At 36.9% G+C, this 23,395-nt stretch overlaps 1 protein-coding gene across 1 annotated transcript; it reads left to right on the top strand.

Annotated features, from left to right (window-relative positions):
• Positions 1 to 19,036: 19,036 nt before the first annotated feature.
• Positions 19,037 to 22,247, top strand: LOC122577097 (golgin subfamily A member 6-like protein 22). Its single transcript, XM_043748175.1, is given in 4 exon segments — positions 19,037 to 19,630; positions 19,633 to 20,096; positions 20,149 to 20,698; positions 22,041 to 22,247. Coding segments are annotated over 4 exon segments (1,815 nt in total).
• The last annotated feature ends 1,148 nt before the right edge of the window (positions 22,248 to 23,395 follow it).

Below are 23,395 nucleotides of genomic sequence, written 5' to 3'. Positions count from 1 at the left end.
AAATTCATAATTTTGTAATAAACTTATTTCCAGGGTGGTAAGGAGGTGTTTAAGTATACTTATACTTAATTATAATTATATATATTATATACTTGATTGAATGCTGAATGAGAGGGCCATTCTTTATTGATATTCTTAGTGTTTTTGTATATGTAGTGTATTGGGTAGTTGCTATGTCAAGGAATTAATCGATTGGAATAGGGCAGTCATCGCGATAATCATGAGTATCAAGCTATTATTATAGACTGTAAGTGCTTAATAAGAATGTTATGTTACTATGACAGAGAGGACACATGGTACTCTGTTACTTCCAATTGTATTGATTTCTTTGTGACTTAAACATTCATAAACAATTGAAACATTTAATAAGACTCGCAGTAGGGAAATTTTATTTTGATTTCTTAGTACTTGCCTTATAAATAAATGGGATAATTCTGGAAATAACTACTTAACAGGAATGGCATTTCTTAAATTAAAAAACATTTATTATTTCTTTATTAAAATATCATAAATCAACAGTTTCACATATCGTTTTTTTAAATTTTTTTTTATAATTCGTAAAACCAATTTTATTTACTAAATATTGTAATAATGATAATAATGCACACGGTGAGCAATCTAAATTATACAGTTGTATGTACAAAGAAAATTTAAAAGAAAAGTTTGTAGTATTTATATGAACAAAATGATGAGTCAATAATCGTAGCTTTTGCATAAATCATTACTCGCTGTCATAAACAATTAGAAACATGAAAAATAAACATAATATGTACAATTATCATGGTTAGAGGAAATGTAAGAAATTTTTTGACAATACAGTAGACAATACAAACAACTCGAGGAACAAGATCATTTGGATAATAAAAGTTCACTTGCTACCTCCAGCAGCTATTCTTATTATCACTTAGGATACTGGATATCGGAAGGTAGTGACTCTTCCTCTCCACATGATTACTTATGCCTTGAAAACTATTTAACTCTTATTACTATTTATTTGTATAATGGCTGCATGACATTCGTTTTGTATCAGTTACTACAAAATAAATGTATAAATAAATGAAGAGGGTAATGAAGTGGATTTATAATGCTCAGGTCTGCCACGATGTCTTAGCTTGATGCTTTTGCTCGGAGCGAAGTTTTGGCTTGACTTTCAACGAGCTCTTATCGAATTTTTAATAGAACACTGGATAAGTAATGATGCTGCACTATACATAAAAAATAAAATTATTTATGGAAATTATAATAAATGCTATGAATATGAAGCTAGTGCAAAACAAGTGGTGAAAACAATAAATTGTAATTTATTAAATTTATATATGCTTGTGGTTTCCCTCCATGTCAAGTTGAATTGAAGCAGCAAATTTGAAACATGCATTATATATCTAGCGTTTGGAGTAATACTCATTAAAAATATCCTTACACTAACCAGATCGGGAACTAAAACATGTACGCAAAAGCATACAAAATTGGCTAAAAACTCTAACATTTCCAGTTTTGGACAATTGTTCTGCACAAAACTTCGACCTCAGACCCACAGAAAATCTGTGGGAATTATTAAAAAGACGAATGTTCCACCGCTATCATCGCTCGCTCATCGAATTGCATAATAGAATTAATAGAAGCAACGCGAGCGAAAATGAAGAAGAACAAGGGGACTAAAGTGGTAGGATGCAGAATACTGAGAAACGAGAAAGGCACTGACAACATGTCTTGGGAAGGCCAAAAAAGTAAAACAAGTATGACATAAGAAGGGTATAAAAGTATAAAGAGCAGAAAAGTATAAAAGAGTATAAAATAAGAAAGAGAAGAGTATAAAATATTATGTAAAGAAAAAGTGGAACAAAAAATATACGAAAAGATGGAAGAGGTAAGGAGTTGTAAAACAAAGGCAGAAATATGGGCATATGTTAATAGGAGGAGAAAGAAGGAAAGCAAGACAAGTGCTCATATCAAGATGTAGGAGTGGAAATAACATTTCAATGACCCATTATAAGATAAACAAGGGATATGCAGGAGAATTAGAAGAAAGGGAAATAGAAGATTAAATAGGAAGAATAAACAAGAGAAAAGCAGTAAGCAGAGACAAGATAAAAAATGAAGCATGAATATATGATGCAGGAGAAGCCAGAAGGAAACTAAAAGAAATAGTAAGAAGAATCTGGAATGAAGAAGACTTCTCGAAAGATTGGAGAAAGGGAGAAATAATAGCCATAAAAAAAAATGGTAATAAACATGAAGTAGACAACTACAGAGGGCTATTACTATTGAGCACTGCATATAAGGTTTACGCAATAATGTTAGAAGAAAAACTTATGAAAAAAGCAGAGAGGAAGAAAATAGTGTCAGAAACACAACCAAGATTCATAATAGGTCGACACACGGTAGATAACATGTGTATATATTAAAATGTATATGTAAATTCTATAGAATTTAAATTACTCGCCAACTGACATTTTTACTTTTGCTTTGTTTTATTGGCAGTCATTTTGATGAATAGATTAGATCACAAGAGAAGAATGGTAATTTAGGATTTGGAAAATCGATTGTTGATTTTCCAGAATCGATCGTCTGATTTACCCTAAGGATTTACGTTATTACAAATCGATTTTCTCTACGCCATGCCGTTGAAGATTATTCTCCGTATCAGTAGAATCTATAAGAAAATTAGAAGATAAAGTGAATTATGTTTTTCCGCTGGAATATCAATCAAGAAGTTATCATCGTCGATTATTCAGTTCATCAGTTGTTAAGAACGCCTCAAAAAGTCTAACCGAGGTAGGTCAATATAGAAATATATGACACTCACGATGGATGATGAGACTGCGGCGTCATACATCGATTACGAACTTAAACTTTGTATTTCAAAATACTTACTTAGAAGAATCAGAAATCATCTCCAAAAAGGAAAATAAAAACTGGAAGTAAGTCTAGTTTTGACATGGAAAGACTGTTGGAAATTCTTCAAAAACAAGAAAATTATAAAAGAGAAGGAACGTACTTCACTTTAAAGCAGTTTCATGGAACTCAAAAAGCCACAGATTAGATATTAAAGTACCTACAGGATGACCCAGTACCTGAGGAAAATCGGACGGGAGACGACGGACATCTGTCACCACTGCGGGGAGGGCAGAGACACGGCGCAGCATACGCTGGAGTCTTGTCCGGCGTGGTAGCTGCCCCGCTACACCCTGCGGCACGTCAGGCGAGAGGCTGACCCCCTCGGCGATCATAGAAGCTATGCTGAGCGGGTCACAGGAATATGAGGTTGTCCGCTTCTTCTGCGAGCGAGTTATGCTCGCAAAGGAGTGAGCAGAAAGGGAGAGAAAGAAAAATTGTCACCATTGTAGGATAACGCGATGAAGGGGGATGGCAGTCAGGCGGCCTAGAGCCGCTTCATCGCCGCTACAACGGACCGCGACTAGAAGGAAGGACGGCGCCAGGGGTAATGCCCCCCCCCCTAGCGCCAAATTCAGGCGCTATTATAAGGCTATAATTAGGCTCGAACGAGAGGACGCGGGAGGGGGTGTAACAAAAAGATAATTCCGAAAAGATAAATAAACTGAAGTTCCTGGAGCACCCCTGTCATACGCGTAGGATGGCCAACGTGAAGTTTTAGTTCGTAAGATTCCAATACTACTCTGCTCGGAGTGTCCATGAGGATTTCTCCACGTGCAAAAAAAAAAGAAGATTGGATATTAAAGTATGAAACAGAGTGGGAAAAATTCAAGATCCAAATTATGAGTAGAAACTCAAGTGCTTGAAGATGCATTTGGAGAAAATAGTACTAGAGTGGTATCAAACAAATCTGTTGAAGAACAAAGAATATAATTGGAAAGATTGGATGACTTCATTTCTCAAAGTTTTCAGCAATGAAGGTTGGTCTTCATCACGATACGTGTATAATTTCAAATATATTTCAGGTTCGTTCGTTGATTACGCTAAAAAAAAAGAACGCTTTATATTTGAAATAGAGAGGAAGACTATTGAAAACACAAGAATTTATTTGATTGTTATCGGATTACGTATTCACATTAAGGATAGAATCGATAAAGAAACGATACACTCAACAGATGATTTGATAAAAATTTTGGGACGGTATGAAGATACTTATCACAAAAAAATTTAGTAACGAAGTTTAGATGAAAGGAAAAGAAATGCAGGAAATGAAGGTATGTCTTGATAGAAATTCAAATCCATCATTCGCGAAACTAGCTTTTGCGAATCACTGAATTTTCCTGGCCGATTCCATCCGGTAGAATTATGCAGGAACATAAACAAGAATGTTCAGAAGAATTTCAAACAGGTAAATTTACTTGAAATGTTCGCATCCGAAAACGAGAAGTCAATAAGATTGGATGAGAATGAAAGAACTAAAAGCCCTGGAAAAGTATATAAGCCATTGATAAAACACCGAGTTAGAATCAATGATAAGAAAGATGTTAAACGTGTTTATGATATTGGAGCCAATGTAAGTTCTATTAACCAAAAGATTATTGATCAAATAAAAACAGATCTAACCGAACATAAGAGTGTTTTCAAAACTATCAGTGGCAATGACTTCACGAGTGGCCGGGCGAAACCTCGAATGAAGAAAAATAAAATAGAAGAAATAATGGATGTTTTCGTGGTACGCAACGATAAGTTCACATAGCACCTTGTTCTAGGGTTGGACGGCATAAAAAGTTCAAATTAATACAAGGTAAGAATTTGAGAATTGCTCAAAAAGTTAAAAGAAATTGTTATAAAGAGGTAGATCACAAAGAAGAAGGAATAATATTCGAGAAAAAAGAAGAAAGAAAGAATGATCAGATGAGAAGAGAGATAAACTTCACCGAGTACATGGAGAATGATCAATTTGTTGACAACCTTGAACATTTAAACAGTCCAGAGAAAAAAGAAGTGCTTTGTCTTATAGAGAAATACAGAGAGGTATTCGTCAAACATAAATTTGATGTGGGAGCTGTGAAACTCCAAGAGACTTCTCTTAAGTTAATCGAAAACAAGTATATATAAAAAAAACCATATAGGTGTTCGATTCCGGATTACAAAGAAATAGAATTACGAGTGCTTGCAAATATTCCTAGAAGGAACGGACTGAAAGAATTTTGCATAAACTACATTGAGGACATCTTGGTTTTTTCTGAAACATTCGACCAGTATATCACAGGCGTATAGAGCTGTTGATGGTGGCTATTAAGAAATAAGGCTTACGCTTGAAACTGGCCAAATGTAATTTTGCAAAAAGTTTAGTGAAATACGTTGGTCACATCATCGAAAAAGGCGGTGTGCGACCAGGAAAAGATAACCTCAGAGCAATACGCGAATTTGAGCGTCCAAAGAACAAAAGAAATGTAAGACAATTGATAGGAAAAATCAATTTTTATTATAGGTACGTAGAAGATGCTTACAAACTCTTGGAACCACTTTATTACTTACTGAGGAAAAATGTGGAATTTAGCTGGACTGAGGAATGTGGGAAGTCATTCCAAAAGATTAAGAAATATCTCTGTTCAAGTTTGATTCTATCAATATATGATCAAAACAAAGAAATATTCATGACAGATGCAAGTGAATACCGGTTTAGAAGCTGTTTTGAAGCAATCCCGAGACAACGGAATATTACAGCCTATTGCTTACTTCTAAAGAAAATTGAAACTGACAGAATCGAAGAAGAAAGCGATCCGTCTCGAATGTTTTGTTATTAAAAAAGCGATTCTGTATTGGCAACATAGATTAATCGGCAGAAACTTTACCGTTTTGTCATTTTCATTGATTATTTTTCAAGAGCTGTTCTCATGCCCACGTCAAAAATGAAGCGCTCAGACGATATCATCAAACTCATAAATTCGACGGGAGTAACTTATTCCATAAAAATTATTCTCGCAGATCGATATCCGGTAATGGCATCCATAGGAGTCCAAGATTTAGAAGTTTGTAAACCCTCTTGGAATGTCACAAGGCAAGGAATAAGATATTTTACTACATGATAGAATACAAAAACAATAGGCATAAATATTTGCGGATTATTGCATTGCGGATTATCCAAATCCTAGTGGAGAGTACTGTAAGACGTATTAATGCTATTTTACAAGCAAATGAGTTATAGTTGAAATACTAATAAATATATTGAAACTGAAATATTACATTGTTGAAAACGAAGTGTTAAAATGAGTCAATCAATTCTTTTTGTTACACATAAATGAAAACGTTCATATTACGAAAAAATTTCTTACGTATCCTCTAAGCATGATAATTGTATATGTTATATTCATTTTCATATTCGTTACTGTTTATGATAATAAGTGATTATGTACACTAAAGCTGAAAGTATGAATTCACTTGAGCTGTGACTCATCTTAGTTCTTTAGTGCATGTTATATTTACCGTCATAGCGCAAAATTGGTTTTCGAAATTCAAAAAATGCAAAAAATGCCATTCTTGTTAAGTAATTGCCGAAGAATCGAAATAAAATTTCTCTGTTCTGGAATTATTCCACATGATTTAAAAAAGAAAATGTTTCTCTAGGACCAATTGGCTCTAAGATAAATCTAAAAAAGAATCGTCAATACTAAACTATTAAACATTAAAAGATGCAACAGGTGCCATCCTAAAGTTTACTACTTGTATTATATGTGGATTGTTTTTTGTACTGATTATAAAGGATAGAAGAACGTTTGCAGAGTTTTTCGGAGTGTACAGTCCAAGGACTTACGCGCCGCTGGTGTCACATAGAAGATACAGAAAATCGCAAAATTAATAGATCATCGGTTGTCTCCTCACGTCGTAGCTCGAACTTTTCGCAAGTAAGGTAAAAAATTTAGACTTTGGATATGATAGTAAAATTTATTATATGAATCCAACAGAGTAACGGTTCAGGGTGTTATAACAAAAGTGTATTGAGTGCTGATTTGCTAAGATTTATATACTAAGGTTTGATTCCTCTGAAGAGGTTATCGTCGGGTGCCTAACAGACGTGGCTGTCCTGTTACTATCTGGTTATTGTTTCGATGTGGCATGCAAGATATTTTGTCAGACGTGATCATCCTATTACTATTTATCTATTACTATACTATCCTATGTGCTATATATTCAACATTCAACACGCTTCCTTACATTTATATTTGTTACAGTAGTAATATATTGTAGTGTCGTGTACTATTATGATTAGTTTATTTATAATAAATGGATTAAACAGATGTTGATTAAATAGGAGACGATGGTTGTTTAACGTGAACTAATCACAACAACATATTATTATTAAGACAACTAGATAATTAATTAGTAATTCTCGTCATCACGGATTCAACTCTCTCTCTCTCTCTCTCTCTCTCTCTCTCTCTGGACAACGCAATTCGCACTCTCTGGCTTCTCAAATCATACTGCTGTTAATTCGTTTATGTCCCTTAGCAACCCCTTGTCTTTTGTCTTAGCCTCGTATCTTTTGTCTTAGTTCCACCACGCACATGCTCAGCAACCGCTTGTTTATAATTCGCACGACACCCCCCAGGCTTCTCGTCCATGATACTACACTCGGCCATACTGACAATCACATCTGCCCTCATATGTGTTCATCTTCGCTAGTTCCACTCGCATCATTAACTTCAACGATGTCCCACCATTTCATGTGATCAGCCGTCGTGGAGGTCGTTTGCGGCCCCTCGTGTTCGCCTTCTCGCTGCACCATGTAACGGTCATTCCGCAAAACTTTCACCACGCGGTTCGGCCCAAGGAACTTCGAATTCAGCTTTAGCCTAGGATCGCCCTGTGTCCTCTCGATCGCCACCAGATCCCCTGTCTTGTATGTTGTCGCCTCCTTACGTCTTTTGTTAAACGCCTTTCGTCAATAAGAGGTTACATTAGATCGTCTTCGCATTACTTCAAATTTTCTCGTAGCCACCTCATTCTCGCTTTTCATTCGCTCCTTAGAACTCGCGCTAGGCCTTGTTTGTTCGACTGTATAGTTTGCACGATACTCTGTAAATCCTACGAAAATCTCATCACAATCGTTCGTGTCGTCTCCACCCGACATTACCGCGGTTATGTCCGTTGTAACCGATTCGTCTAATAAAATTTTGTTCATTACGACGGTGTCCTCGTGACAAGGGTTCGTGGGAACTACAACTGCCGTACATTCTTTACTACTTTCCTCGATAGAAACATGAAGAGATCCGTTACATTTTTCGACTACGATAGGGTTTGCAAAGTCAGATTGAGACTGATTTATTATTTCGTCTTGCTGAATTTCTACATCTACTTTAAACACCCCCGGGAGTTTATTACAATATTTCTTCTCTACTTTACGAATAGAAGCGTTTCCTTTCTTTATGTTTACTACGACGGTATTCAAGAGTCTGCGCCAATAATCAGTGAATGTTGCATCACGGTGTCTGAAATTATATGTATCGTTATAACGTACGACTTATCGCCTATCAGAACATTCGTCGAAAATTTTTCGAGTGTACAATTTTTTTCGGGACTGATCCCGCGAAATTCAACAATTTTCTGACCTAATCTAGGCGCTCCAATTTTTACATACTGATCCGCTCGCATTGTAGTTAATTCGCTACCGGTGTCTATCAGCGCGTTCAATTCAAAATTTCCGATTTTAACGTCTTTACCACGCTTCGTCTGTAACAATCGCCACGCACTAGAAACAACTTTAGGGGATTAGCTCAGGTTGTCGCACTTCGATGCGATGTGTCCGTACCCTCTACTTAAAGCATTTAGGTTCTCTCGACTTATTCGGACACTGCGCACTCGTGTTCTTCGTCATTGCAATTGTAACATCTTGTGTTCTTCACTACATCTCTAGATTGACTGGGCTTCTCGTTCTTTTCGGTTTTGGCCGGCCTCGCAATCGACTTTGTTCTACGACACTTCTGTCCCTCGTATATAATTGACCTTTTCTTTAACTCTTTGATGGACGTAGCACCGTACAGTGTAGACTTCTTGCATTCTTCGTTTATTATTCCGTTTATAATGTATTCGACTTTTCCTTCCTCTTCCATATCGACATGACTAGCTATTTCAAGCATGTGGTATACCCTCACAATAACTCATATTCATATGTGTGTAACTATTACGCGGATAATCCAGTGTAGCACACAAAATTACGTATATCTCAACAGATAGTAAAATTTAGTGTACCAATACAACAGAGTAACGGTTTAGAGTGTTATAACAGAGTGTCGACGAGGGACTTGACTCTTTCTCTGTTTCTTCGTTGCAATACGATTGACAATAATCTTCCCGTAGTGGTGCAGTTGACCTAGGCATGTTCCTTCTGGATTCTTCGTTGCTTGGTTTACTCGAGATAGGACCTTTCCCTAGTTGGCGAATAGAAAATTTTGAGAGCAGCAGATTTCGAATGCGTGTCCGATTCGTTAACACTTAGAATATTTATTTTCATGCAGTCACCTGATGGTTGGTTAGATGACTGAGTAAAAGTTCGTGGTCGTGGATCGGTAGCATTTCGATTCGATACTGGTGTAGTGTTGTCAGATTGGTTCTTTGAGCGGTTAGTAACACGATTCACTTCTTGTAACCATTGCCCTGTGTCGGCTTCTAGTCGTTGGACGAAGTTCAGATTCTTCGGATCGCTAGCTATTACCATCTGTTCTATTTCGTATCGTAAATTGAGCAAATACGTCTTAAGTGTTTCGCGTTCTTCCATATCCATGGCTACGTGTCGTTCAGTTGGCATGCGGTTTTCGTTTTGAATTGCGTAATTTAATTCATTGAGTTGTTGTCGGAACTTGGAGTTGAAGGATTATACGCTTTCTGTTGCTCCTTGTTTTAAATTTTTCAATTTGTTCCAGCAACTACTAATAGTAGTTGATGTTGCTACGTGTTGTCTGAAACATGAATATAAGTCTTCAAGCGAGATAATCTTCAGGTATCGTATATTTCTTTTCGCGTCATCGGTTTTGCTTTAGATGAGTATAAGATTTAATAGTAGTTCTCTATCACTTGCTTTGCACACTTTGTCATATCTCTTGCTTTGAGAACTGATAGGATAAAGTCGTCCGCAATTACGTCGTCTCGACCCCGTACTGTTAGTACGTATGACCTTTTCTATTTGAACGCTTTGTTATTCATCGTCGTAGTCGTCTCTTGGTCTAATTGTGACGTAACTAGTTTTACTTTGTAATCTTGTTAGTTGGATTCATGTTGTGAGTATGACACTTTCAGCAGAAGAAAAATTACTACCTTCAGATCGTATTTCGGCTTCATTCTGTTTCCATAGTGTGCAAAAGCCAATTTATCATTCTTTTGATCAAGTAGGTGGCCGTGGTCCTTCGCAGTACCACGTATGAACGTTTTTGAACGTACGTTTTGAACGTTTTTTAAAGACGAAAGATAGGAACCAAATCTTTTGTGTCTTTCTTCATTTAGCGATATTGTTAAAATTATTTTTATTGTTGCAAAATCATGTTATCTTGATTAATAGATTATATCTATATAAAATATTGATCGTTAAACTTTGAAGTAAATTGAACTAAACAGGAACATGATCTGAACGTAACATATGAATAAGAATAAAATAAATAATAAAAAGTAAGAAAAATAACGATTTTTACATATGCTGTAAGCTCAGTCCCAAGATATGAGCCAATGAGTAAAAAAGGATTAATTTTTACAGTTACACCACTCTGAATACGTTCGTCGCCCAGCGTGATTCGGCTAAGTTTCCTGCGGGGCCAATATTCGACCTCCGATACGCAGAACGTAAATAGAGCGATAAGCGGGAATTCATTGTTTATCGCCTTCGATTCATTGTAAAGAAAAGATTATTTAGTTCTGAAATTCCAAATATCTCATGGCAAGTATCTCAGATCTTTCATTTGGTCAAGAAGCATACTTGTAAGACGTACATCAGTGATTTTTTCACCCTCAAAATGTTCAGTAAACAGGGTGAAAATATATCTGAAAGTAAGGAGAGCAGTGACGATGAAGTAGTGAATTTTAGAAAAAAAGTTGTAAATAGAATTTCATCCAGTTCGGATTCGGATATTGAGGAAGCATGTGCAAACGAAGACCTCAAAGACATGTTGGAAGAACGTGCCATAGACGAAGAAGAGAAATTCGATTCTATTGATAATTCATTGAACAACATTCAATGGAATGAATTCGCTAACAGGCAACAGACATTTTCACCGGAAAAAGCGGACTTCTGAGGGATTTACCGTCTGACATTAGCGCAAGTAAAGTGTTTTCGTTATTCGTTGATGAAAAAGTGATAAGCCTTTTAGCCACAGAGACTAATACATCAACATGAAGTGACCGGTCAAACTCGACATAAAAGGTGGAAACCCACCACTTCCAAAGAAATTATCATATTTATCGAACCAACGGTTTGGATGGGTCTAGTACCGACACCGCTTGTTACATGTTGGTCAACGAGCCGTATTTACAACTTTTCATTTTCACGCAGCAGAATGTCCCGTAATCGTTTTGAATTGCTATTGGCAAACTTGCATTTTGCGAATAAGGGAACTATAGAACAGAGTAGCAGACTTGGAAAAGTTTTACCACTCATAAACATATTGATTATGTTTATGATAATGGTTCCTTGGAGGGGACGACTAACGTTCCGGCAATATATACCGACGAAATCACGTAAGTGTGGTATAAAAGTATTCAAACTGTGTTCCACCGAAAGTTACACATGGTCTGCAAAAGTATATTCTGGACGAGAAATCACCGGAAGTAAGCAAGTTAGCATAGCTGAAAACGTCTGCATTGAACTTGCAGATAAATTGTTAGATGAAGGACGAACTTTGTTCGTCGACAACTTTTATACGAGCTATCAGTTAGCAGTGAAATTTTTAAATTTTAGGACGCATGTCGTTGGAACTGTATGGCATAACAAAAAATATATGCCCCATTCCGTAATGTCGTACCCGTTGAAGAAAAGCGAAATGAAACACGAGAAGATAAGAACGGTATTGTGATGCTCAAATGGAGAGACGTTCGAAATGTTACAATATTATCAACAAAACATGCACCCATTATGATTTCAAACTCGAATTCTACATATCACGTATGTCCTCCGAAACAGAAACCTTTGGCGGTAATTACATATAATAATGGAAAAATTGGTATCGACAGAAGTGACCAGATGGTCTCATATGCCACTACGATACGGAAAAGCATCAAGTGGTATCGGAAATTAGCACTACATTTACTCTTAGGAACAACTATAGTAAATGCTCATATTGTGTACCAAACAGCCACAAACAAAAATATACCGATAAGAAAATTTCGGGAAATTCTCGTTTTCGAATGGTCCAATGTGTCCTCAGAAAATACTGTGCCCGACAACCATCGGAAGAAAACGAAGAAGGTGTCCCACCATTTGGAGATACCCTAAGAATCAGGAGGATAAACTTATAAGAAGGATGTGCACCCTACGTTACAAGAAGAAAAAGAGGCAAACTGTCTGACGCGAAGAAGCGAGAAAAAACATAAAAAAGACTACAACATATTGTTCAAAGTACCCAAAATCACCCCAAATGTGTTTGGAATGTTTTAACGAATACCATGCGATATAGCATAATGTAATATTATGGCAATAGAACGTGGTTAATGTTGATTTTGCTGGTTGGTTTGTTCGGGGGATTTAATCAGTGAATGATTTAATGATTTAATCAGTCTTCATTAAGTGAAGAAAAGTTCGAGACATTTACGAAAAAGATTACGACACCAAAGGTTACGTAAGAAAACAATTGGAAGATTTCGAACACGTAGGATCGTTCGAGAATAAACAAAAACAAAAAAAAAAAAAGAATTAGAATGAAAAGAAAGGAAATCACGATACCGGTGTTCAATGGAGAGGACTACAATATGTAGAAGAAAACAATTACGATGTTTCTGAAGCTTAAAAAATGTGATACTGTCGTAATTAGAAAAAAGACTAGTACAGATAATGTAGACTGGGATAACAATGATTTGAAGGCAATAAATATAACTTACAGCGCAATCTCAAATAAGCAATTAAAATTTATTAGTGAGGAACAAACGGCATATGGAATAATAAAAAAGTTAAACGAGATGTGTTTGAAGGAATCTACATCACTACAAATTGTGTGCAGAAATAGAGTGGAAAAGATAAGGCTTGATAAGCTAGTAAATGTATGAAAAAATGCGGGTGCACAAGTGAAAAAAAGAAAAAGCTGATTTACATGCTAAATATCTTACCCGAAGCATACAGCTATATGGGAGATATGGTAGATGCATTGAAGAAAGAAGACCAAATAGTAGCGTATGTGAAAAATAAAATCGTAAAAGCTGAAATGGAAAATAAATTTGATCATGTACAAAGAAGAGCTTAACGCATTTACTACAAAAAAAGGAGAATGCTTCAAATGTGGGAGAGCAGGGCATTTTGTGAGAGAATGTCAAAATGGCGTCCAAGCAGGAAGCAATAACGCTTATTGGCGTGGATCAACACGGGCTCGCGGTAGAGGAAGAGAAAACAAAGGCTATACGAGCAGGGAACGTGAAAACTTCCATCGTCAACAACTAGCCGGCACGAGCGAGCAGAACAACTCAGGGATAGGCGCATGGATTGTGTCACAGGGTCATAATATGGTAATGGGATGACCCTGTGTCCTAAACGTCCTGCAGGACCACAGCCATAGAGGCAGCGACCAGATGGTGTGCCAGACCCAGAGGACAGTGGTAGGATAGGCACTTCTAATCTGCCCCCGGCGGCAGCCCTTCCATAGAGCTTAGGACCTTATGATATAAACCTATCCAGAATCCGCACACGACAAACACATTCTAAAATCCAAATTTCTTATCTTACTTACGAAACGTTCGAACTACGACGCGGTGATCTGTTAATTTCGTAATTTCTTGTGTCTCCTACGTGACAAAATTGGCAATCCCTGTCAGGGTGACTCAACTCATCAAGAGGAAACTTCAACCGGGACTCCACGGATTTTACAGCAAAGGACCATCATCACCTCCTTGGTCAAAAGAAGGATCAACAAAGAATTACGGTAAATTGGCTTTCGCACACTATGGAAACAGTAGAGCCGAAATACGTTCTGAAGGTAGTGATTCTTCTTCTGCTGAAAGTGTCATACTCACAACATGAATCCAACTAACAAGATTACAAAGTAAAACTAGTCACGTCACAATTAGACCAAGAAACGACTGCGACGATGAATAACAAAGCGTCCAAGCAGAAAAGGCCATATGTACTAACAGTACGGGATCGAGACGACGTAATTGCGGACGACTTTATCCTATCAGTTCTCAAAGCAAGAGCTATGACAAAGTGTGCAAGGCAAGTGATAGAGAGCTACTATTAAACCTTATACTCATCTAAAGCAAAACCGACGACGCGAAAAGAAATATACGATACCTGAAGATTAACTCGCTTGAAGACATATATTCATGTTTCAGACAACACGTAGCAGTACCAACCACTATTAGTAATTGCTGGAACAAATTGAAAAATTTAAAACATGGAGCAACAGAAAGCGTGTAATCTTTCAACTCCAGGTTCCGACAACAGCTCAATGAATTAAATTACGCAGTTCAAAACGAAAACCGCACGCCAACTGAACGACGCGTAGCTATGGATATGGAAGAACGCGAAACACTTAAGACATATTTGCTCAATTTACGATACGAAATAGAACAGATGGTAATAGCTAACGATCCGAGGAATCTGAACGTCGCCCAACGACTAGCAGCCGACAGAGGGCAATGGTTACAAAAAGTGAATCGTGTTACCAACCGCCCAAAGAACCAATCTGACAACACTACACCAGTATCGAATCGAAATGCTACCGATTCACGACCACGAACTTTTACTCAGTCATCTAACCAACCATCAGGTGACTGCGTGAAAATAAATATTCTAAGTGTTAACGAATCGGACACGCATTCGAAATCTGCTGCTCTCAAAATTTTCTATTCGCCAACTAAGGAAAGATCCCATCTCGAGTAAACTAAACAACGAAGAATCCAGAAGGAACGTACCTAGAGTCAACTGCGCCACTACTGGAAGATTATTATCAATCGTATTTGCAACGAAGAAACAGAGAAGGAGCCAGATTCCTCGTCGACAGTCTGTTATAACACTCTGAACTCTGTTATATTGGTACATTAGATTTTACTATCTATTGAGATATTCGTAATTTTGTGTGCTACATTGGATTATGCGCGTAGTAGTTACACACATATGAATATGAGTTATTGTGAGAGTATGTACGTGTGCAACGTCTTGTAAAACAGAAGAATGCGACTCTTCCGTACGCATGGTGGTAAAAAAGATGGTGCGACGAAAAGAATGCTGAGATGCGTGCAATGTGTATCTACGAATATCTTGTAAATCACATATTAAATAAATATCTAGCCATTTTAATATCACTTGTACGTGTAATGTGAGTGTTCCTATACATTTATTTCGGCGACTAAGATTCACAATTCACAACTTGGTAACAAAAGTTCGTGGTTACCAGAATTTAAGGTTATGGAATCACGTGTGACCGGGAGTGAATACATAGAAGTTGATTTAAAAAGGTTGAAAATAAGTCCTGAAAATTTAGAAAGGCTATTGGCAGAACAAATAAAAGAAATCTGAGTATTAAAGAAAATGATTTTTGAAAAAAGAGAAAAAGGGGTGAAAATACAAAACGAATCAAGATGTGAAAGGACGATGAAATCAAACCTCAAATATTCGACGGACGTGATTACAAGATATGGAAGAAAAGATGTTATTGTGTTTAAAATGGAAAAAGTGTGATGAACCGACTATGCGAAAGAAAATGGACACAGATACGCAAGCCGACTGGGACAAAACGAACCTAAAAGCGATGAACTATATCTATTGTAATATAACAAATGAACAATTGGAATTTGTTGGTGACCTGGACCCTGCTTTAATAATGAGAAAATTTGATGAAATGTAGTTGAAGAAACCAACAGCATTGCAAATTTGCATAAGAAATAGACTCGACAGGGTGAAATTGAGAGACTTTGAAGATTCAAATTCATTTTTCACGGATTTTGAAAAAAGGATTAACGAGTTAAAAAGTGCTGGTGCAAACGTAAGTGAGCGTGAAAAGCTCGACTACATCTGAAAACGCTACCAGACCCATTGAGTTATATCGGCGATTTAATCGACTTATTGAAAAAGGTGATCGCATTTGTGAATTTCTAAAAAATAAAATTACTATGTAGGAAAAGCGAGGTCAGAGTGAAAGTGACAAGAAAAGATCGAGTGCATTTGAAGTCGAAAAATAGGACATGAAGTGCCTTGGCTGTGGAAAATACGGTCGCATAGTAAGGAATTCACAAAGGATATAACCTAACAAACACGAAGATGGTACCCTGCTGGAGGTAACCATCCACATGCTATGTATATTTAAGCTATAATATTTTACCAAATGTCCTACTGGACAAATTGTAGAATTTAAATAAAGAATAAAAAAAAACATAGTAAGAAATTGCACAAACACGTGGAAAGATGGAACCAGTGGTGAAGCACAGTGACAGGGAGGTGCGTATCGACCGTAGCAGAATAAAAAATGTGGAAATTGGAGACGGACAAATTTTAAAAGGAACAAAAGTTGGAAAAATGTTGACTTACTTGGTAGTAAACAAAATGAAAATTAAAATCACAATAGCCAATGGTCTATTTTACGTAGAAGAAATGGACAAATACTTAATTAGTTATGCGACAGTAATGAGTGAAAATAAGATTACTTCAGTAAGAAATACGTCAAAAATTTATAACAAATACAATAACTTGATAGGAATTTCATTCAAAGAACATGGTTTATATATAATAAATACTTATATTGAAAGACAAGAGTCTCATGCAAAAAATGTAAAAAAGATGATATTAAAAGATAAATTTCACAAAATCTTGGGACATGTAATAGTTTTAGTTATTTAAATACGAAATGTAAGAAAAAATAAGTCGAGGGAATGCCAGACAATTTTGAACAGAATAGAATTGAAATGTGGAACCTGCATCCAGAATAAAATGCACATTTTGCCTTTCCAAAATAACCGCAGTAAAGCACACGAAATTTTAGAATTAGTACATACCGATTTACCCTTTTGCTATTACGGGCGACTACAGTCGCTCTACATAAAATGTCACTGACGTACTACTACGGGCGACAACAGTTGCTCTTTGTAAAATGCCGCGTATTGTACATACGACGAGCGATTGAAGTTATTGCACATCAAGTATCTTACTCTGCACATGTAGCGTTAGTATTTTGTTTTGCTTCATTTGTTTCTCGCGGACGAAATACCTCAATACATCAAATGCCAAATAAGTCTCGAGATATTTGCCCGAATGTTTGTAGCGAATAAAGTTAGTGTTTACTGAAGGAAGGTAATTAAATTTACTTCTTTACCAACAACAGACAAGAAGGTATGCTTTGTAGTTTTTCAAATTTGTTTACCTTTATTTAGATTAATTATTTCTGAACAGATTTTATCCTACTCCTAAAATGATGGCAAATAACAGAAAAAGACGTATTAATCGAAATGGGAATTATTTGGAGCTATCAGAAGATGACCAGATAAATTCAAATTTATTCGAATTCGAAGAAAACACTTCAACTGAATCGAACGAATTATTCCAGGCAAATATTCATAAATTTAATTGTGAGCATTCGGGAATAAAAATATCAATTAGTTATTCGGCACGAGTTTTACATTTTTTTAATTGTTCTCTTCCGAAAATTTTACAAATTTCATTGTTGGCAAACGATTATCGGAGTGGAGTTGATGAGAATGCTAATACGATAAATTCCCGACACGCTTCTCCTCCAGAAATTTATTTGTTTCTCTCGCCATCAAATTATTAATGCCGCGAAATAAAAAATTGTCATATTGTAAATATTGGTCTAACGATGAATTGTTCAAGAGCAAAATTTTTGGAGAAGTTATGAATACAGATCGATTTTTATATTTGCTAAAAATCTTACATTTTAATACGAATAATGTGATTGCAGATGGTGATAAATTATATGAAATACGGCAAATTTGCGATATGCTCAGACAAAGTTTTCAGAAGGCATTTTAGGCTTTCGAAAACTTGTACCTTGATGAGGGTTTACTCCTTTATACAGGAAGGTTATCGTTTAAACAATACATTTCCTCTAAAAGAAACAGATTTAGTCGTGTAACTATTGAAATCTTATGAGGTGGCTGTGTATGTGAGTAGTCCGTGGTATTAGTTGCTGCTGGTTGTAGATGCCGCGCTGCTGTTGGGGGGTGTACTGCAGTATTTTTCTCCCTATTTAAGAATCGTGGAAGAAAAATCGGACTTCGGTCGCCGGGATTCGATCCCGGGATCCGAACGTTCGTAACCTAAGGCGCTAACCACTGCGCTACCGTCGTCCGTTGCTAGTTAGTGGCGGTATTTGTGTTGTCGAGTGCCGCCACAGTACCCCCTTATCAGTGATAACGTTTTCCTCTATTCTGTGTTGTGCCTATGGTCGTACGATTCATTCGTTGTTTCCGTGTGCGTTTGCGAGAGAGTTCGACATCTGCGGATTTGTCGTCTCGCTGCGGGATAAAGCGTCGACCGCGTGTAGTCAAACCCGTGCAGATGTTGCACGAGATCTTCGATGTGGCGGTGGATACTCGTCGCTACGGTGCGCGTCGTCGTCGTTTCGTGTTCGTCGTCGCGATAGAGGTCCAAGTTTTCCACAGTCATAGGTTCGCGGCTTTGAAGTCTCACTAGCGCTATCACAGTCACACCTCTGTTTCGAAGTCGATCATATCACGTCGAGATCACCAGTTGAGGTGGCTGTGTATGTGAGTAGTCCGTGGTATTAGTTGCTGCTGTAAAGAGAAGGGAAATACAGCAGCAAATAAGAAGGGAGGCAAGAATAAGAAGGAAAAAGGAGGAAAACGTAAGGATAGGCTACATGAAATTAAAGGTGGGAGACAGGCGGTACAGATGGATTGAAAAGGGACAGAGACTGATGGAGGAAAGAAGGAGAGGGGAAGAAAAGTGAAAAAAGGAGGAAAGGGGGGGAATACAGGGGGAATGAAAATGTGCTTTTGGAACGTAGCAGGACTAATAGGCAAAGACAAGGAGGTGTGGGAGTACTTAAAGACATTTGACGTAATCGGACTCACAGAAACATGGACACAGGAAAGCAATTGGGAAAAAGTAAAATACAGACTACCCAAAGAATTCGAATGGAAATGTAGGGCAGCAAGGAGAATAAGGAAGAAAGGAAGAGCAAAAGGGGGTATAATGACCGATATAAAAAAGGAATTGAAAGAACTGGAATACAAAGAAATAAGTGATAATATGGTGGAAAGAAAAATAGCATACAAGGATAAGACGTTCAAGATAATATGGGTCTATAATCAGGACACAAAAGGGACATGGGAAGAAATAGAGGAAAAAGTAGACAGAAGAGAAGAGGAAGTGATGATCATCGGCGGAGACTGGAACGCAAGAACGGGAGAAGAGGGAAGGCAGATAAACGAGGACCCAGGGAAAGAAAGAAGCAGGCGATCAAAAGACAAGACAATAAACGCGGAAGGAAGAATACTGCTAAGGTATTTGGAAGAGAGAGGCTGGATGATAATCAATGGCAGAGATAAAGAAGGAGAGGAGTGGACTTATATTGGGGAGAGAGAGGAAACTCAGTAATAGACTATTTGATCGGAAACCAGGAGGCGACAGAAGAAATAATTGACATGAAGGTAAGAAAAAGAACAGAGTCGGACCATATGCCACTAGAGGTAGAAATAGGGGGGCCAGAACTACAAAGAACCGAAGAAAGGGAAGAAAAAGAGAAGGAGAGAAGGGAGTGGAGAAGGGAAAGCATGGAAAAGTACCTGGAGGAATGCAAAGACTGGACCTACGAGGGGAGAACAGTAGAGGAGCTGTGGATAGAAATCAAAAACGAAATAGAGGAAGCAATGCCAAAGAAGAAAGTGAAGATAAGGAAATGGGGCATGGAAGAGAATGTGTGGCACGACAAGGAGTGGAAAGAGAGGGAAAGAGAGGTGAGAAGGAAGATGACAAAGTTGAGGAAAGGAAAATGCAGCAGAGAAGAGCTAATGGAGGATAAAAAGGCATTCAAACAATGGTGNCAAAGAAAGAAAGGAAAGACACGAAGAAGAGGAAATGGAGAAAATCAGGAAGATTAAAAAAGAACAAGAAGCATGGAAGTACATAAACAAGTATAGAAGAAGAAGAGAGGGCATAGATGAAGAAATAAGCGAAGAAGAGTGTAAGAATCACTTTATGAAGATTTTAGAAGGAAAAGAGCACAAAGAGGACAGAAAAACGAAGGAACATGGAGAGGAAGAGAAAATAAGAAAGGAGAGGGAAGATAATATAGAGAAGGAAGAGGTGATATACCAACTAAGAAAACTGAAGGAGAAGGCAACGGGGGAGGACGGGCTAGAAAATGAGGTATGGAAGTATGCACCGAAGGAAGTGAGGGAGGCGTTATGGGAGCTATTAAGGAAAATATGGAATGGGGAAGGGATACCGGAAGATTGGAAAAAAGGTGTAATATGTCCGATATACAAGAAGGGGGACAAGAGAGCAGCGAAAAGTTATAGGGGAGTAACATTAATGGATACAGCATACAAGATCTACGCAGGGATACTGGACGAACGGCTGAAGGCAGAGATTGAAACCAAACTGGAAGAGAGCCAATTCGAATTCAGAAAAGGAAGAGGAGTAATCGACGCAGTGTTTGTGATAAGTCACATCATTGACAAACAGTTGAGTAGAGAAAGAGGGAAGCTGTTTGTCTGTTTTGCGGACTTAAGAGCGGCGTTCGACAGGCTAAACAGAGAGAAATTGGAGGAGAAAATGAAAAAAATGGGGATTAACGAAAAATTAATTCGAAGGATAAATAGTTGTACGCAGAAACAAAGAATGTGGTGAGAAGCAAGGATAACAACACAAAGGAGTTCGACTCAAGACTTTGGAGTGTGAGGACGTGCTTCGGTTCGTGTTGAAGTGGTCACCACTTCTAAGAAAACTCTACATCTGGTCTTTTTAGCTTTCTAAAGCACTGAAGCCATCGACAGCGTATAGATAAAAGACTGGGAAGAAGGCAAACCATAAACAGTCGACAGGCGACGTTGGCTTCGGGGTTTTCAGTTATAGGGTAACACTGCTAGCGTGCGGATCTGGACCAGCTCAAATTATTATTTCATACTTGTACTTTCACTTCTGTATTTAAAATATATTTTCTACCTTGCAATTTATCCACGCGTCTTTCTCTTTATACATCTAATAACTTCAACAGTTCGCTCTCGAAAAATTGAGTTACTTGTATCCACTCGAGGAATTATGTGTGAGCAATTAATTAAAATTAATTGATTTAAGTCATTATATAGTGACTGAGACAGTGTGACAGGGAAAATTGACTGTAAAGGACATATAAATTGGTTATAACTATCGTGGTTTGTACGGTATTTATATGTGCGAATGAGGTAATATTTGGTAGATATATTTGGTAGTTAATGACTGTGGATCGATTCGGTATAACATGACGATTTGATTATGTTGATATAATGAATTAAATATGTGGAAGTGACGAAGTTTAAAACAAGGTCGATTGAGGTTTGAACTGTCCCTATGAAATAAAATGATATTATTTAGTGGGCTACAGCAACATTAAGAATGAAGATAATAAACAGTTCAACAGTTTATTTAATGATGCCTCCAGGCGGCAGTCATCGTGGCTGCCTTCATCTTATTACTTTCGATATTTTTGCTACTGATAACTATTGCTGTTTTAGTTCAAGAATTTGCTTTTTTTCCAGACTCGTTTAATTTTTTTCCGCGTTTCACATACTTACAAATTTATATAATATTGTACTGTAATCTTTACTCGTTGATAGATCATGAAGTACTGAGCAATTTCTAAACATATTAACAGAGTGTTTTATCATTTCGTTGTTAAAATAAACCAATTTGTTTTTGTTACACTAAACCTCATAATATTTTTAATTATTTTCAACGAATCGCGTATCCTGAGCTCATAATGTTTTGATATTATACGTTACAGACGAAAAACTTTACACGTGCCATTGAGAAATTAAAGATTACACAGCTGGGTTATCTTTTTGACGAGGAGTGTATCTCTGGTGATATTGAGGATATGCAATACAATGTATATGTTGCTATAAAGCAAGGGCATGAATATGATGTTAAACTGCTGCTACAAAAAGGCGCAGATACTAACATTCCCAATAACGATGGTAAAAACAACTAACGTTAAATAATAAACATGGTCGTAGTAAACATAGTAAACGTTAACATTTTATATTAAGCTGAACAAGAAGATAACAAAATGAAATATGATAAATCTAATTCTAATAAAAGGCAAAAGCTTCATCAAAATTATAATTCCGTTTTGTTGAGAAAATGTTAAATTAACAAGATTATTAAGCAAAAGTACAAGGAGGTGTTGTCAATGCCGCAGAGGTTAAATACAGGAGGTATGGAGAAGATAACAATGTAATATTTATAGTTGTTCGATACTGATCATTAATTAGATGCTGAACTGAGTCGATTTAAAGAAACACTAAGAGCATTGGATAAACAATCCCTGAGACAACGAAGCGATAGGCAACATTAAAAAAGATTTAAACTGGGAAATATCAGGAATTAAGATTAGTGATCAAAGATGGGAATAACAAAAAAAATTATAACTGTCTAATATTTGCATAAAATAACAATCCAGGAAATAAACGGTGATTAGAAGGTTATAAAGTAACTTCAGGTGCTGATTACCAGCTATGTTTTTTTTATGTCTACTATGGATTTTGATATAACATTTGAATCGGATCTTTAAGGACCAAAAAATATCGAAGCTTAGCTCAAGACCAGCATTTTCTACAGCAACACATTTATGATAATAAGTGTAGCAAATCTCAAGAGAATAAGAAATTTCGTTTTATTAATGAGTTACATCTTATCACGGAGTTGTCTATCAGGTGTAATGGACAATGGCGATCGCGTTAGCACTCCAGTCAAATTAGCCTTTAACGGAATTTTTGCGCGCATTTATAGAAATAATGTTGAGAAACAAAACTTATTTGTTTATCGCTCGAGATTTCTTGCCCGGAATTTGTAAACGATTTCCAAACTCGTCGGAAATATGTATCTTATGTTATTAAATATGGGTTTGGGGTTGATATTTAATTGATTCGCGCAGATTCAAGTTTTACTTTCTATATTTCACCACCATGTGCAGCCATCTGAACGCACCGGATACACTTAGATAATTAACACGCAGTCGACTCCTAAGACAAAAGAGCGTCGTTAGAAGTCGTAGCAATTTAGCTTGTAGGAAGTAGCGATCATACCAACTTAATGTTTCTCAACATTTTAGATATAAAAACGAACCTAATAATCAGA

Source organism: Bombus pyrosoma, linkage group LG17 (genome assembly GCF_014825855.1).
Source record: "Bombus pyrosoma isolate SC7728 linkage group LG17, ASM1482585v1, whole genome shotgun sequence".
In the NCBI taxonomy this organism is placed as follows: domain Eukaryota; kingdom Metazoa; phylum Arthropoda; class Insecta; order Hymenoptera; family Apidae; genus Bombus; species Bombus pyrosoma.
This window is presented reverse-complemented; position numbering and strand designations above follow the sequence as displayed.